Source organism: Heterocephalus glaber, unplaced genomic scaffold (assembly GCF_053883595.1).
Source record: "Heterocephalus glaber isolate CG9 unplaced genomic scaffold, H.glaber_assembly_v1.0 deba00001481, whole genome shotgun sequence".
NCBI lineage: Eukaryota > Metazoa > Chordata > Mammalia > Rodentia > Bathyergidae > Heterocephalus > Heterocephalus glaber.
The window spans coordinates 25132968-25147233 of NW_028258317.1; the positions used below are offsets into that span (position 1 = coordinate 25132968).

Sequence of the window (14266 nt, forward strand, 5' to 3'; positions counted from 1 at the left end):
CCCCATATCTGAACCTATAACATGCCTTCCTAGGCCTTGCAGGATTGCTTTCTGCCTACTTCCTACTATCCTCTCTTTTCATCCAAGACTTTTTTAGTCCCACTAAGCTTTCAGTTCATCCAAGTGACAAAGCACCAAACTCCTACCTCTTAAATTCTTTGTTGATATTGTTCTCCTGCAAGGAATGCTCCACATCCCATTGTTCTCCCATTAACACTCACTGGACATTTAATGCTTAGCTCTAATGTGGCTTCATCACAGGGACTATCCCAGAGCCTCAGTTAGGCTTATATGTTACCTACTTTTAGAGAACTTCTATTTCTTTCTTCATTGTAATTTCCTGAGTTTTTCTTTGTAAGTTGGTGTGAATATTTGATATGGGTCTTCTCACTAAACCATATATTCACCCCTATTCATCCCCTACCACAACCTTATACTTGTACAGATCAGGCAATGGCTGAGCTGACATCAGGTATCTGCGGGGTTCCTTTCTCGAAGCTATAAAGGAGAGTTTTGTGGTGGTTTTTAGAAGCTTTGTTCTAGCTTCTAGAGACTTTCTGCATTCCTCTTCCTCCCCCTTTAAAGCCAACAATGTCAGGTTTCTGACCCTTCTTCCACTATGACACCTATTTCTGACAATGGGCAGGAAAGTTCTCTGCCTTTAAGTACTCATGATTAGTGTGAATGCACTAAATAGACTGTGTTCCCCATCTCAGTGGAGGCGACAGAACCGCCAAGAACCTGAAAATTGGATCTTGGAGAAATAAAAATCTTAGCTATTACAATGGTTTATAGTGCTCCAAAGGGACCCAATACATAAGCAGATTATAGTACATCTCTGACACTAACTTTTAGGGTGATGTGGGAGAATTCTGGAATAAAAATTCTATAATAGCTCTTCAGCAAGATGAGAAAAAGGTACCACAACACTGTACTAGACTCTAAATTGCATAAAGACAAAGACCAGACTGTGTAGGTCTGTTCACCAGCCAAGCATCTATCAGATGCTGAATAGATGTTTGTCAGGTAAATTTCCAGTGAGCTCCATAGTTCCATTACAAATAGATTTTCTTGGGCTGTAGGTATAGTTCAGTGGTAAGTGTAGTCTGTGTGAGGCTCTGAGTTTAATCCTCAGCATCACAAAAAAAACTTTCTTAGAAATGCATGACTGGGGCTGGGGATTTAGCTCAGTGGTTCCGCCACCTGCCTCACAAGTGCAAGGTCCTGAGTTCGATCCCTGGTACCAAAAAAAAAAAAAAAAGAAAGAAATGCATGACTGTATGAGGGGTTTGTTGTTGCTTTTGCCTCCCCAAGAATATATATCATATGATGTGGAACCTTTCAAATATCAAGGGACATTTCAATGTTCAGTAATTTTCCTTTTCCCTTCTGTCTCAATGCTTTGACTTATTGTTATGGTTTAAATATGTAGTATTTCCCTGACTCATGTATTAAGAGTTTAATCCCCAATGCAGCAATGCTCAGAGCTGGAATGTAGAGATGATTGGATCGCTAAGTCATAAACCTGTCAATGAATTCATAGCTGAATGGGTCATTAAGAGGTTGGGCCCAGCTGGAGGAAATAGGTCCCTGAGAGGTGTAACTTTGAAGGATATAGCATGTCCCTGTGTCCTTTCTCTTTGGCTCTTTCCCATTCTCTCTGCTTCCTGGCTCCATGAGGTAAGCAGTTCTCCTCTGCCATGCCCTTCCACCATGATGTTTCTGCCTCACCACAGACCTAAAAGCAATAGAGCTGACCAACTATGGACTAAAACCTCTGAAACTATGAGCCAAACTTGAGCAATGATCAAACAATATGGTGAATGTTTAAATTTAAAAATGTTTTAAATTTATTACAGTTAGAGACAGTGTCATTCATCTTTCTCAGAATACTCCTACTCACTTTGAACATACTCATCCAGTTGTTCTTGCCACTTTCTGAAGCATTTGTGTAAGTCCTTTTTCATGTCTTTTTATGCCTGCCTCAATGTACTGATCATTTCAAAATGTTTATGGCAATTTCTGTCAAAAAAAACCATTACAGTATGTCTTCATCTGCCTTATTCACTGCATCTGGTACCATATGACTTCTGGCTTTTCCCCAAAGTCAAAATGATCTTTTGTAAAATGTAAACATTTTTAGGGCTGGGGATTTAGCTCAGTGGTTTTGCCACCTGCTGCACAAATGCAAGGACCTGAGTTCGATCCCCAGTACCATAAAAAAAAAAAAAAAAAGGTAAACATTTTTAATTCAGGACATTGAGGCAGCCACAAAAAACATACCTAAAGACATTATGTCTTGTACTCTAAGTACTTTGAAGATAACAATGCACAGTGTAATAACTACTGTTATTCTTTTATTATTTGCTTATAAATTTTTTTATTTTATGAAAAAATACAACAAGAGGACTCCAGAACTGCTTTGGATAGTGACAATATTTATGGGACAAGTGTGGTAGAAGTGAACAGGAGTATTTTAAGGGAAATTAATGGCATTGTGTCTTTTACTGTATAAATGTTTTTCAATTTAAAGCATCTACTATATGTTCTAGTATCATGTAAATGCCTCTTTCTTTTAAGTTGTTTCTCTCAGGTATTTTGTCATAGCAATAGAAAACTAATACACTAACCATCCTTAGAAATGGCCTTGAAATCTTTGCTCAAATTATGTTCTCAGGAAGGCTTGACTACCCAATTTAAAATCAGTCACCTCTACAGCCCTGCCCCAGAATTCCTTAACCCTATTTCTGCTTTATTTTTCTCCACAGCACTGAGCAGTTTAACAAACTACACATCTTACTTATTTGCTCACTGCTTATCTTCCCAGAGGAATGTATGCTCCATGACAGAAATGCTTTTCTTTTTTCCCTTTTACTATTCACTAATGTATTCCCAGTGCCTACGGCAGCCATTGTATTGGTCAGCTTCCCAATGCTGAGACAAAATACGTGAAACACACAACTTAAAGGAGAAATGGTTGATCTTGGGTCACAGTTTCCAAGATTCCAATTCATGATCATCTGACTGTGAGGCAGAAACATCATGGCAGAAGGGCAGAAAGAGGAAGGCTGCTAAACTCACAGCAACCAGGAAGCAGAGCACAGAGAAAGAGCCAGAGCAGAAAGGGCTGCCAGATACAGTCCCCAAGATCACAACTCCATGAGCCATCCAGACACATCCCGAAGTGTGCATTTCTCATCTCCTAGGCCAGTGATGGCAAACCCTTTAGAGCTTTCCAAAACAAATGCAGCTGTGGCACATATGCCATAGGTTCACCACCACTGTCCTCCTGGTTGATGGTCAAAACCCATCAAATGGACTGAAACATAATAGATCTTCAGTAAAGTCTACTGACCAGCTAAATGAAGACTTAGGAAGTTGTCCAAGATCCACATAATGGAGCCAGTAAAAATCCTACTCAAGAGTATCCCCTGACTAGAGACAGCTCAAACTGATGTTAAGTTACATAAGACTGGGTGTGCATGAGCTTATTTCGAAGAGAGGGCAGGGCTGTGAGTAAAGTCATTAAGTTAAGCTTATTTGTATTATCAGATAAGACCACTACTTTGTTAAACCAATTGATGCACACGTTATCATAACTGTCTGCACCAGCCTAAGATACCTCTTCAAGAATGAAAAAACTTCCAAAAGTTTTCTCTTTATAATCTATCATTTTATTTCTGCTTTTTCATCCTTTTTATTGATGTACAATAAAAACTCTTGTGAATTTAGCTCAGGGGACTTTACCTGTGTAAATACCCACGCAATCACCACCCAGATTAAGAGAAAGAACATTTCCGGCCCACTAGGAGGCATGCTCATGCTCCTTTCCAGCCAACATTCTCCACCCAGAGGTGGCTACTATCCTGATGCCCATCACTGAGGATAAATATTGCCTGTGCCTTACCTTTATATAAATCACATTATAAGGCATATACTTTCCTTTGTTCAGCATTATAACTAAGATCTATCCATACTGTTGCAGGAATTAATTCTTTTATTGAAGTTTAATATTCCATTGTATGATTTCTATGGGCTGCATTGTGCCCTCCCCCAATTCATGTGTTACTGTCTTAATACCTAGTGCCTCAAAATGGAAAGTTACTTGGAGACACGGTCTTTAAAAGGCTAAGTTAAAATGGGGTCATTAGTGCAGTCCTACTCCAACATCAATGGTGTCCTTCTAAGTTATAATTAAGACACACACATATAGATTCACATACACTGTGAATACCTGAGAAGATGGCCATCTATAAGCCGAGGAGAAAAGCCTTAAAAGAATCTCTGCTGGTACCTTGATCTACTTCTAGCCTGCAGAACTGTGATAAAATTAATTTCTGTTGTGTAAGTCACATATCCTGTAATACTTTGTTATAATAGCCCTAGCAAATTAATACATATGAATACTGTATATCACAATTTGCTACCCCTTCTGATGTTAATAGCTTCTTGTATTAGTTTCAGCTGGGGATATTATAAATAAAGCCTTTCTGAACATTCTTGAAAATGTCCATTTTGAACCTGTCACCTCATTTCTCTGAAGCATATACCTAGAATTGCTGGGTAATGGGGTAGGTGTCACATTTTGCTTTAGAATGCCCTGTACTGGCAGTTTTCTAAAGTTACTTGTCTTAACTGGTACTATGATAATAAAGCCTAGAATCTATTTTTCAACAATACTGTAATTAAAAACAATGACTGATTTCTCTGAAGCTTATTTCCATTTTATGGCTATCATCAATGTGACAGCAAAGAGGCATCCATGAGTTAGGACTGGAAATGCTTTCATACATTGATCTTGTATGCTCTTTCATCACAAAAGAAAAATTAGAACCAGAGACTCTCCCGTACATTAGCAACATAGTTTGATTTTGACTTACTGGGTTTTTTTCTCCATGGACACCAAACATTCTAAGATTAAAAATAAGATAATTTGTCTTGTCTACATATCATTTCCATTTTTCCAAGAGTGTATAAGATGTAAGGAATTACTTTGATTGTGTGAATGTTCTACTGAACAAAACACATTTGGTCTTTTTCCTAATAACAAGGATCCCAGTTTACAAGGATGGTTTACATCGATTCTCAGTGCAGAGAATCCAAGTCTATGAGGTTGCATTTATGCTATTACTGTTATTGGCCTTTTATGAAAACTGTATTCTGAGGGCCGGGGATTTAGCTCAGTGGTACTGCATCTGGCTCACAAGCGCAAGGTTGTGAGTTTGATCCCCAGTACCAAAAGAAAAGAAGAGAAAAGAAAGCAAACTATTTTCTTTATGTCCCTTTACTTACAGAAATTACCTCTGAGATCTCCCAAAGATTCACAATAAGGTAAGGTGGTGGATCAAATACAAAGCAACTGTGATCATCTAGTTTCTTCACCTGTAACACAAGAGTCTCAGAAGCAAAACACTCTAGAATACATGGTGCTGGTTTTGGAGTCAGGAGACCCGGGTTCAAAACTAAGACTTTCTATTCATCAACTGTCCACTCTAAACTATAGTTTAGATCTAAAATGTCCCTTTCATGTGTGTGAAAGGTGATTGGATCATGGTGCGCTGTACTCATCGGTGGAATCATCCACTGATGAGTTCAGTAGCTGCCTGTGCTGTTAAGAGGTGGGGCCTGGTTGGAGGTGAATCACCAGGGTATGACATAGAAGAACACATTCTTGGGCCAGAGATTTAGCTCAGTGGTTCTGCCACCTGCCTCACAAGTGCAAGGACCCGAGTTTGATCCCCAATATCCCCCCCCCCCAAAAGGACATATTCTTGTCCCTAGCTCTTTCTTTCTCTCTGCTCCCTGGCTGCTATGGATTGAGGACCTTTTCTTCTACCACGCCCCTCTGCCATCCTGTTCCTGCCTCGAAGCCAGCTGACCATGGACTGAAACAGTAAGCCAAAATAAACCTCTCCTCCTTCTTTAAGGTATGGGTTCTAAGTATTTTGTCCCAGTGACAAGAAAGTGACTAAGACAGGTACTTTATACATGTTAACTAAACCCCTGTGTCTATTTCTTCACTGGAAAAATGGAGATTAAAAATATCTATTAACCCAAGTTTCTTTCAAAGATTAAATAAGATGAAGTATATGATGTCCTTAGCCCAGTGCCTTTTCCAGAGTATATACAGAAAGCTATGTGATATTTTTGTCTAAGTGGGTATACTAGCCATGTTTGCTTGAATTTACCTCCAATTTATTTCCTCCCCTCAAGCCACACATGTTCACGTCTATTCAGATTCAGTTTTTGTAACACTAATTCATAATAGGAAAAATACCCACTACCCTGAATATGTGAAAAACAATTCATTTTAATTACATATCATGGCTTCATATTAAATGAGTAATCCCCAAACCAGAGGTCCTCCAGTCGCAATAAGAATGATGCTAACCTGTCTATGAAATGCAGTCATTACCGGACAGGTTGTGCCAAAAACTATTTTAAATGTTTTATATATTTAATAAATCCTCTCAATAACCCTAAGAGGTAGACAAAATAAGCTCCATTTACAAAAAAATAATGGTTCAAGGAGGTTACATTCATTTGCTCAAGGCCACACACAAGATTACAAGCTACTAAGGACAAAAATCTATGGAGGGCTGTGTGACTCAAAAAAATTCATACTCCTAATTTTTTTTTTTTTTTTTTTGGTATTGGGGATCGAACTCATGACCTTGTGCTTTTGAGGCAGGTGCAGTGCCACTGAGCTAAATCCCCAGCCCACTTCTAATTTTTTTTCACACTACTTTCATGCTTATTATTTTAAGAAAAAAGAATTATTACCCTTGAAAATATCTCAAAAGTATACTAGGGGTAGCTAGCATTTCTGTCTAGAAACACATTACTCTATGAATATAAACACAGTACATGAAGTATATGAGCTCTCCCTACAGAAAGTGAAGCTTACCTTTAACAGAAATGTTGAAAGGCTTGTCCACCATTCCAGCCACTGTGTTCACACTGCAGACCCAAACTCCTGAGTCAAAGGGGCGGAGCTGCTGGATGGTGAATATGGCTACTGAGAAATCATCTGTATGGTTAAAGTCATTTGGCTGGAATGGTCAAATATGGAAAAAAAAAATTAAAACTTCTAGAGAAGCATAAACACAAAGGTCCACAACACTGACCCCATCCCATTGTTTAGTAAGAAATTGTCTAGGAGAGATTAAGAACCTAAATGAAATGCTAATGTAATTATTGGCTTGTTTCCAAAGCTATTGTAGTAACCCTGAAAGTTTACATTGGATTCATGCCCTCTCAGATCCTGCTGTTATATTTGTGTTTTGGAGTGTGGAGTAAACACAAGTAAGGAATCCAATTCTTTCAAAACTGCTCCTGATAATGTTTGTTCCTTTGTGGTCAGGAAACATGTCAGGGTGGGAGGACAAAGTGGCTTCCTATGTGTTTGAGGGGCTGTCAGGAATGGTGTGATGGGAAAAGTCAGGGCTCTGAAGACACTTTTGTCCAATTCTTCAGTTACATAACCTCACCCAGCAAGTCTGCACTTCTGTCAAAAAAGGTGATGGGTAATGTTAGGAAGTTATGTATACAGCAGCAAGATGGCTAATGCTGTGTACAGCAGCAATTGTCTCCGCACGGGAATGAATTTGAAGAGCTATTCACATACAAATTATCTAAGGAAACCAGGTAAGAGACCACAGTGCCTGGTTTTAGTATAAAAATTTAAAAAGACATAGTGAAGTAGACAGGAAGGAAAGAATTATTCACATCACTTCTCTGGCCCCAAGTAATGCAGTGTGGAAACACCTCCCACTTAGAAGAAAGAGAAAATTATGTTTAGGCCTTAGACTTGAAACCTAGTACCAGGCCTGTCACAGACAAACCCAGTGTCAGGCTGGATCCCATAGTCCCAGTCCCTAGGCCAGTACCTGAAGATTAAACTGCTGGACCCTCCTTACCAGGCAGCCAAGGGACTGTGTCCACCACCCCTCCCCCAGCTTCAGCAGCACAGCAAGGAGCACAGCAGGAAAGTAAGCATTGGACTCTGCCATTGGACACAGTGCCAAGCCCACAGTGAGACCCAGCATCAGGTAAATCACCAACCCCACTGTTCCCAGGCCAGGGCTCAGAGATAAAGCCTCTAGACTTGCCCTGGTATCAGGCTGAATCTTGCACCTCCATGGGACAAACTTGTGCTTCATCCTACATCATTGCTAGCCACAATGTGGTCCTGGCACAAAACCCTGCAACTGTGCAGGTACTTGAAGCTGTCAGACTCAAGTATGATCCAATTTACACTGGCCAGGGACTGCCTCCATCATCCCTCCTGCAACTTCAGTGAACATACCGAGGAACAAGACTCCTTCCATTGGGCATAGGGCAAGAAAGTGAACACAGAACTATCTTGGAACTCAGTGCTGGTAAAACCAAACACTGGGAAGTACCTGTAGACAGTGCTAGGTGGAGACCCATGACCGCAGTTAATTGGACTTCTATTCTGGCTACCATCACCTATTGCTGGTTACAATAGTCTCAAGCCATGAGTCTATCTTGGCAGCAGCTGTCTCACAGTGGTGTGGATCATGATCCTACACTTGTGCTGTATTGGTCTCAGCAGGCTGTAGGCTCAGAGTGCAGCCCAGCATTGCCACACTGGTGGCCATGAGAGTGTCCACCACATTTCTTCCAGGTGGTACAACATAGAGTAACTGTCTGCTGAAGGGGAAAAAAGAGGTAGGAGTCAAGTCAGTGTACAGAAACTCAGGGCCTATCACTCCATGATGGGGCCCAGAACCAGGCAGAATCCCATGATGCCTGAGAGATAAGTGACTATGGATAAAATATCTAGACCTATTTGGCCCCAGATAAAAACCTGTAAAGAAGACTATACATAATGATCACATCCATCATAGGGAATTTGTATCTGATCATGATGTATATTGATTCCTCTTTTTCTTTTTTTTTTGGTACTGGTAATTGAACTTGGGACCTTGTGCTTTCGAGGCAGGCGCTGGAACCACTGAACTAAATCCCCTGCCCTGATTCTCTTTTTAACCCATTCCCTTCTCCTCCTATCAACTTCTCTTCTCCTCCTTATTTGCAAAAGCATTTCCATTTATTCCTTCTTTTCTTATTTTTTTTCTTTTTCCTTCCTTCTTTTCGCCTTCCCCCTCCTTAGTTCTCCTCTCCTTTTGAACAATTTTTTCCTAAGAAAGACTACCATTTTTAGATACTCCCTCAGTTCATTTTGAACAATACACTGAACTGCAGATTTGGAGTAAACTTCTAGTGCTAACACAGTGACAACACCCCAATAGAAGGCAAACAGCAATGCTGAACCTAGGGAGCAAGCTAGTGCTAAAATAGCAGAAGTGTCCCACAGGCTCAGAGGAAATAATCTGCTTTGAATTTCGAGAAGGACAGGCATATAACTAGATCACAAGGAGTGGAAAAATTACCTAACCCTTGAATATGCAGGTGATATTGTGTGTCAGCAAAAAAAAAAAAAACAAGAAAAACTATCATATGATCCTGGAAACCCATTACTGGGTATATATCCAAGAGAAATCCAATCAGTATGTCAAAGAGACAGCTACACTCCTGTGTTTATTGGAGCACTATTCACAACAGCCAAGAGATGCAACCAGTGTCCATCATCTGAAGAATGAAGAAACTATGGTACATATACACAATGGACTACTAGTTAGCTATAAAAGATAACAGGAGTCTTGTTATTTGTAATAACCTGGATGGAAATGGAGCTCATCACATGAAAATTAATGCATGCACAAAAAAAATCCAAGTACCACATGATCTCTCTCATATGTAGAATATGTAATAGTTTATCTCATGAAAGTTGAAAGTAGAACAATTACCAGAGGGTGAAGAGAGTAGAGGGCTGGAGGGGATGAGGATAGGTAATTAACAGGTAATAAATTACGATGAGAAGAAAAAAGTTGTGGTGTTCTCTTGCACAGTACAGTGGCCATAATTACATGTTCTATATATTTTTAAAGCTAGAAAAAAGGATTTTGAATATTTTTAAAGAAATGATAAATGTCTGAGGAGATAGATATGTTTACCCTGACTTGAACATTATAAATGTGGACATGAATCAAAGCATCACATGGAACCCCATCCATATATACAATTTTATGTATCAGTTAAAAATTTTAAAATGAAAATAAATGCTTTAAAAAGAAGTTAAGAATAGCATAGTTGACCCTTAGTAAATAGTAGCTGTTACTTTCACTAATTCATGAAAAAGCTAACAATATTTTTGAAAACTATCATTTGGCTTCTTCTGCCTAATACATCAAGTGAACTGGGAACATTTGTAGACACCAGTACATATTCTAAATATCCTGTCATAAAAGGTCACTCAAGCTGTCTTTGTTCAATTTGATTTTCAGCCATCTATAGAAAAAAATAAGATAACTATGTATTTCAAAATTTATAGACAAGAAAATACATGAACTTCCTTAGGATCGCTTGCTTGTAACATGGAAAATTTTAGAGTGGCCCCCGTCTCTGCTGCATTTGGAATAGTTGGGAGAGAAAAGGGAAGCATATCAGAAAGTTAGTTTAGTCTTGTCTAGCAAAAAAGAACTTCTGGGATGTGACCCTAATTAGTGGTGAGAACCAGCTTTAGGAGCAAAGTGAAGATGAACAGGAAGCTCAAGGAATGAACTCAGATCAAAGGGATTCTGTGGCTTCTGAGCTGGAGATGCAGGGAGCAGATACAAGACCTTTCTATGTAGAGTCAAACAGACCATGCTGTACTCTCCTCTTCCATATGTACACCCCCAAATGCTGCTCCAAAGAGCATGATAAGAGTAGACCAGTCATTAAAAATTCCATGTCCTGGTAGAATGTGAATGCCTTGCTGGTGCATGAGTTTCATCACCCCTCCTTACTCTTCCTGAGGAGGAATTAGAGACATGAAGATATTGAGATGGCAGAGCTTTTCACACCCTGACTTGAGCACACAGTTCAGCACATGCACCTGGACTGTTCTGCAGGATGAGTGCCAAGGATGACTCCATCAGCTCCGCTGTGCTGGCTTATTGCCAACCTTCACTCCGGCACTAGCCGGAGGAAATTAGGCTGCAGTAAGTCTGTTCTACATTCTCTGGAAAATGTCACTTTTGCAAAGCTAACAATGATCGCTTCTTGGCATTTTGGCTAAGATCGAGTACAAAGCTAACAATGTACTGGCCAATGAGAATATAAAGTGCTGAGAAAATTCTACCCTTTACTAAAGAGATTACTGCTCTGAAACCACCTCGTGCTGTCAGGAAGGCAGATTAAGAATGGCTCTTACTTGGAGCACTGTCCCATCTGGCTTCACCAGGGTCATTTCTTCATTAGCAGGTAGTGGCCAGCCGGAGGCTTTACACATGGGGTTAAATTTGCCAATGTTTACATCTATGTGATCTGGCAAATCTTTTATCTCTGGAGTCATCCTTGGCCTGCCTGAATGAAGAAAACATCATCGTAATATCTAATCATCATTACAGCAGCAATAATAAAAGTAGCTACTTTAGCAAGTTGTGCACAATACAAGAACTTTGCAAATATTTTGTTTTATCATCACACAATAAACTTATGACATGGATGCTATTGTGGTCTCCACTTTATAGATGAGGAGACTGAGGCTCAAAGCCTAGAGTCAAGCTTGGGTCTTTATGATTCCAGAGTCCATACTCCTCCCAGCAGACCCCAAAGGAAGAGTCTCAATTTTAAAAATTAGGGTCCAGGGATTTAGCTCAGTGGTACTGCAACTGCCTTGCGAGCACAAGGTCCTGAATTCAATCCCTGGTATCGAAAAAAATAATAATAATTATCATGGCCACATATCACCCAGATCTTTCAGTTCAGTTCCCATCTAGCTTTTGCTAAGAGTATTATCACAAAAACAAAACAGTGTTCCTAGTCCCTGAGCTTTCAGAGAACAGAGCCTCCTCACCAGAACAAGCAGACTTGACCACCTGATTTTGGAATTTCAGCCTCCAAAACTATGAGCTAATAAATCTCTTTACAAAGCACACAGCCTCAGGTGTTTTGTTATAGCAATGCAAATAGACTGAAGCAATGGTCAAAAAGTGTCCAATATTTTGTGAACTATATAGGTGGCAGATGTGCCCAGACAGCAGCAGTAACTTATGTACTTTTGCATACTGGTAGTGGGGAAAGGCAGGATCGAGATAAATATATCAATATTGATATTTGATATAGATATCCCATTTCTCAGACCTAAAATAAAATGGGTAAAAGGGCATGGAGCAGCAGGGGAAAAGGCCTAATAATTATAAAAATGATTCCTTGAAATATCTATAAATGTGGGGAGAAAATTTACCTAACTTCTCAGCCCTCATAGCTATTCAAATAGGAATTGAAAAAAGTGCTCTGTCGTTTTAATTTTTTAAATTTTTTTATTTTGAGGGGGTGGGTTTAAGGCAGGGTCTCCCTTTGTAGTTCAGGCTGGCCTCAAACTCACAGCAATCCTCCTGCCTCAGCTTCCCGAGTGCTGGGATTACAGGCATGCACCCCCACAGCCAGCTGTCACTTTTTAATCTTTTCTTTCCTTAATTGTTGCCTTGTATTTTCTGAAGCTGGATGGAGATGAAAGGTGAGACTGGAATAGTGGAAAGGGAACTCTTCTCTGAAAGCCCAGACCTAGAAAGACTGTGTGCTGGCTTAGATTCTCCCAGTCAGAATATACACCTTTTGCAGCACTGGGCTTAGAAAAGGAAAGGAGGGGTGAAGTACAAAATTCAAATCCTTAAATTGATTAGTTGCCCATTTTCAATCCACCACTCCATCCCCTATAGCTCCAAGGCATTTCCTTCCTTTTCTAGCCACTTCCTAATTCCTGTGCTCCAAGCAAGTCCATATTTGGAGAAAGAAGGGAAATCAGAAAGCTAAAAAGCTTAAGGTCTTTAAGAAAACAGTTTTTGGTAACCCCTACCAGTGCACATACATATTTGTTCTGATTTCAAAAAATAACAGAGAAGGGACTATAGCTGCCTTACTCTGATTGTAGATTTCACTGAATATAATCCTTCTTATGACATTTATGTTATGATTGAAAAAAGTTTATTATGTTTAAAACTTGAAATTTCATAAAAACATGTTTTTTAATATACCTCTTTAAAAACTACAATTTTAGACATGGATTAGCAAATTTTTCTGTAAAGAGAGAACATATTTTCAACTTTGCAAGCCATGTTCTCTGTGGTAACTATGCAGTTCTGCCCTCATAGCACAAGAGCAGACAAAGTCTATATATTGTGTGCAGCTGTGCTCCAATAAAGCTTGTCTTATAATATGAGATAACAGGCAATAAAAAAATAAAAAATTGATAGATATTACAATATAAATAAACCTCAAAAAAAGATGGCATAGTGAAAGAAGCAAGTGACCATAAATTATATGATCTCATTTATAGTTTATAGTATAAGAACCTCAAAAATAGGCAAATCCAAACTGACAGAAAATAAATTAATAGTTTTCCCTAATAGGTACAATGTTTCTTTTGGTATGATGAAAATGTTTTCAAATTAGATTATGGTAATGACTGCAAAATTATGTAAGCAAACTAAAAATTATTGATTTATACATTATAAAAGGGTGAACATTATGCTATAAAATTATATCTCAAAGCTGTTTCTTTAAAAAGATAGTGGGTTGGACATGGTCTGTGAGTTTTGAAACAAAATTATTTAAAATTTCATTATGAGTATAATCTTTTCTATTTCTTTCATTCTCTCTCTCTTTTTGAAAATATCTTTTGTCCAAATTCCTCCGGAGTAACTCTTTCCCAGGCACGGAAAAGGCTGCTCCTAGAGAAGGGAGAGTAGAGGCAGAGAGAGCTCTTGGCTGGCCAGTCAACTCTTAATGTGCTACAAGTACAGCACAGGTGGTTTACTCCCAGTGGAAAGAGAAATGAAGGCTGGATTGAAAGTCTACTACAGAAAAGGACTAGGATGCTGTTTTTAGTAGGAATAAATTCTTCCCAAATCCTGAAGAGGAACAGAGTGGCTTGAGGATTTTAGGATACCGTGGAAAAAATCACATTGGTAAAGCCTGTCCAGGCAATGCCGAACATGACCTGATTACAGTGTTACCTGGCTTTACCTTCTCTCTCACACTGGAGGCCTTGCCATCCTCGAGAGCAGAGACATCCTTGGAACCGATCACAAATCTCGCCATTGGTGCAATGGCACCTGAGCTTACAATCTGGTCCATAATAACCAGGGTGACATTCTGTAAACAAAGACACCAGAAACCAGCATTAATAGGG

At 39.3% G+C, this 14266-nt stretch overlaps 1 protein-coding gene across 3 annotated transcripts in view; it reads right to left on the minus strand.

Moving 5' to 3' along the window:
* Tek (TEK receptor tyrosine kinase) overlaps positions 1–14266 on the minus strand; it is a 126621-nt gene that overhangs the window by 43345 nt on the left and 69010 nt on the right. For all 3 annotated transcript variants that reach the window (XM_004838368.4, XM_021252944.2, XM_087183816.1), the window contains 3 exons: positions 14101–14229; positions 11285–11436; positions 6908–7052 (listed from right to left, as the gene is read on the minus strand). In XM_004838368.4, coding sequence (XP_004838425.1) covers positions 6908–7052; positions 11285–11436; positions 14101–14229 — 426 coding nt within the window. The remainder of the gene's footprint in view (positions 1–6907; positions 7053–11284; positions 11437–14100; positions 14230–14266) is intronic.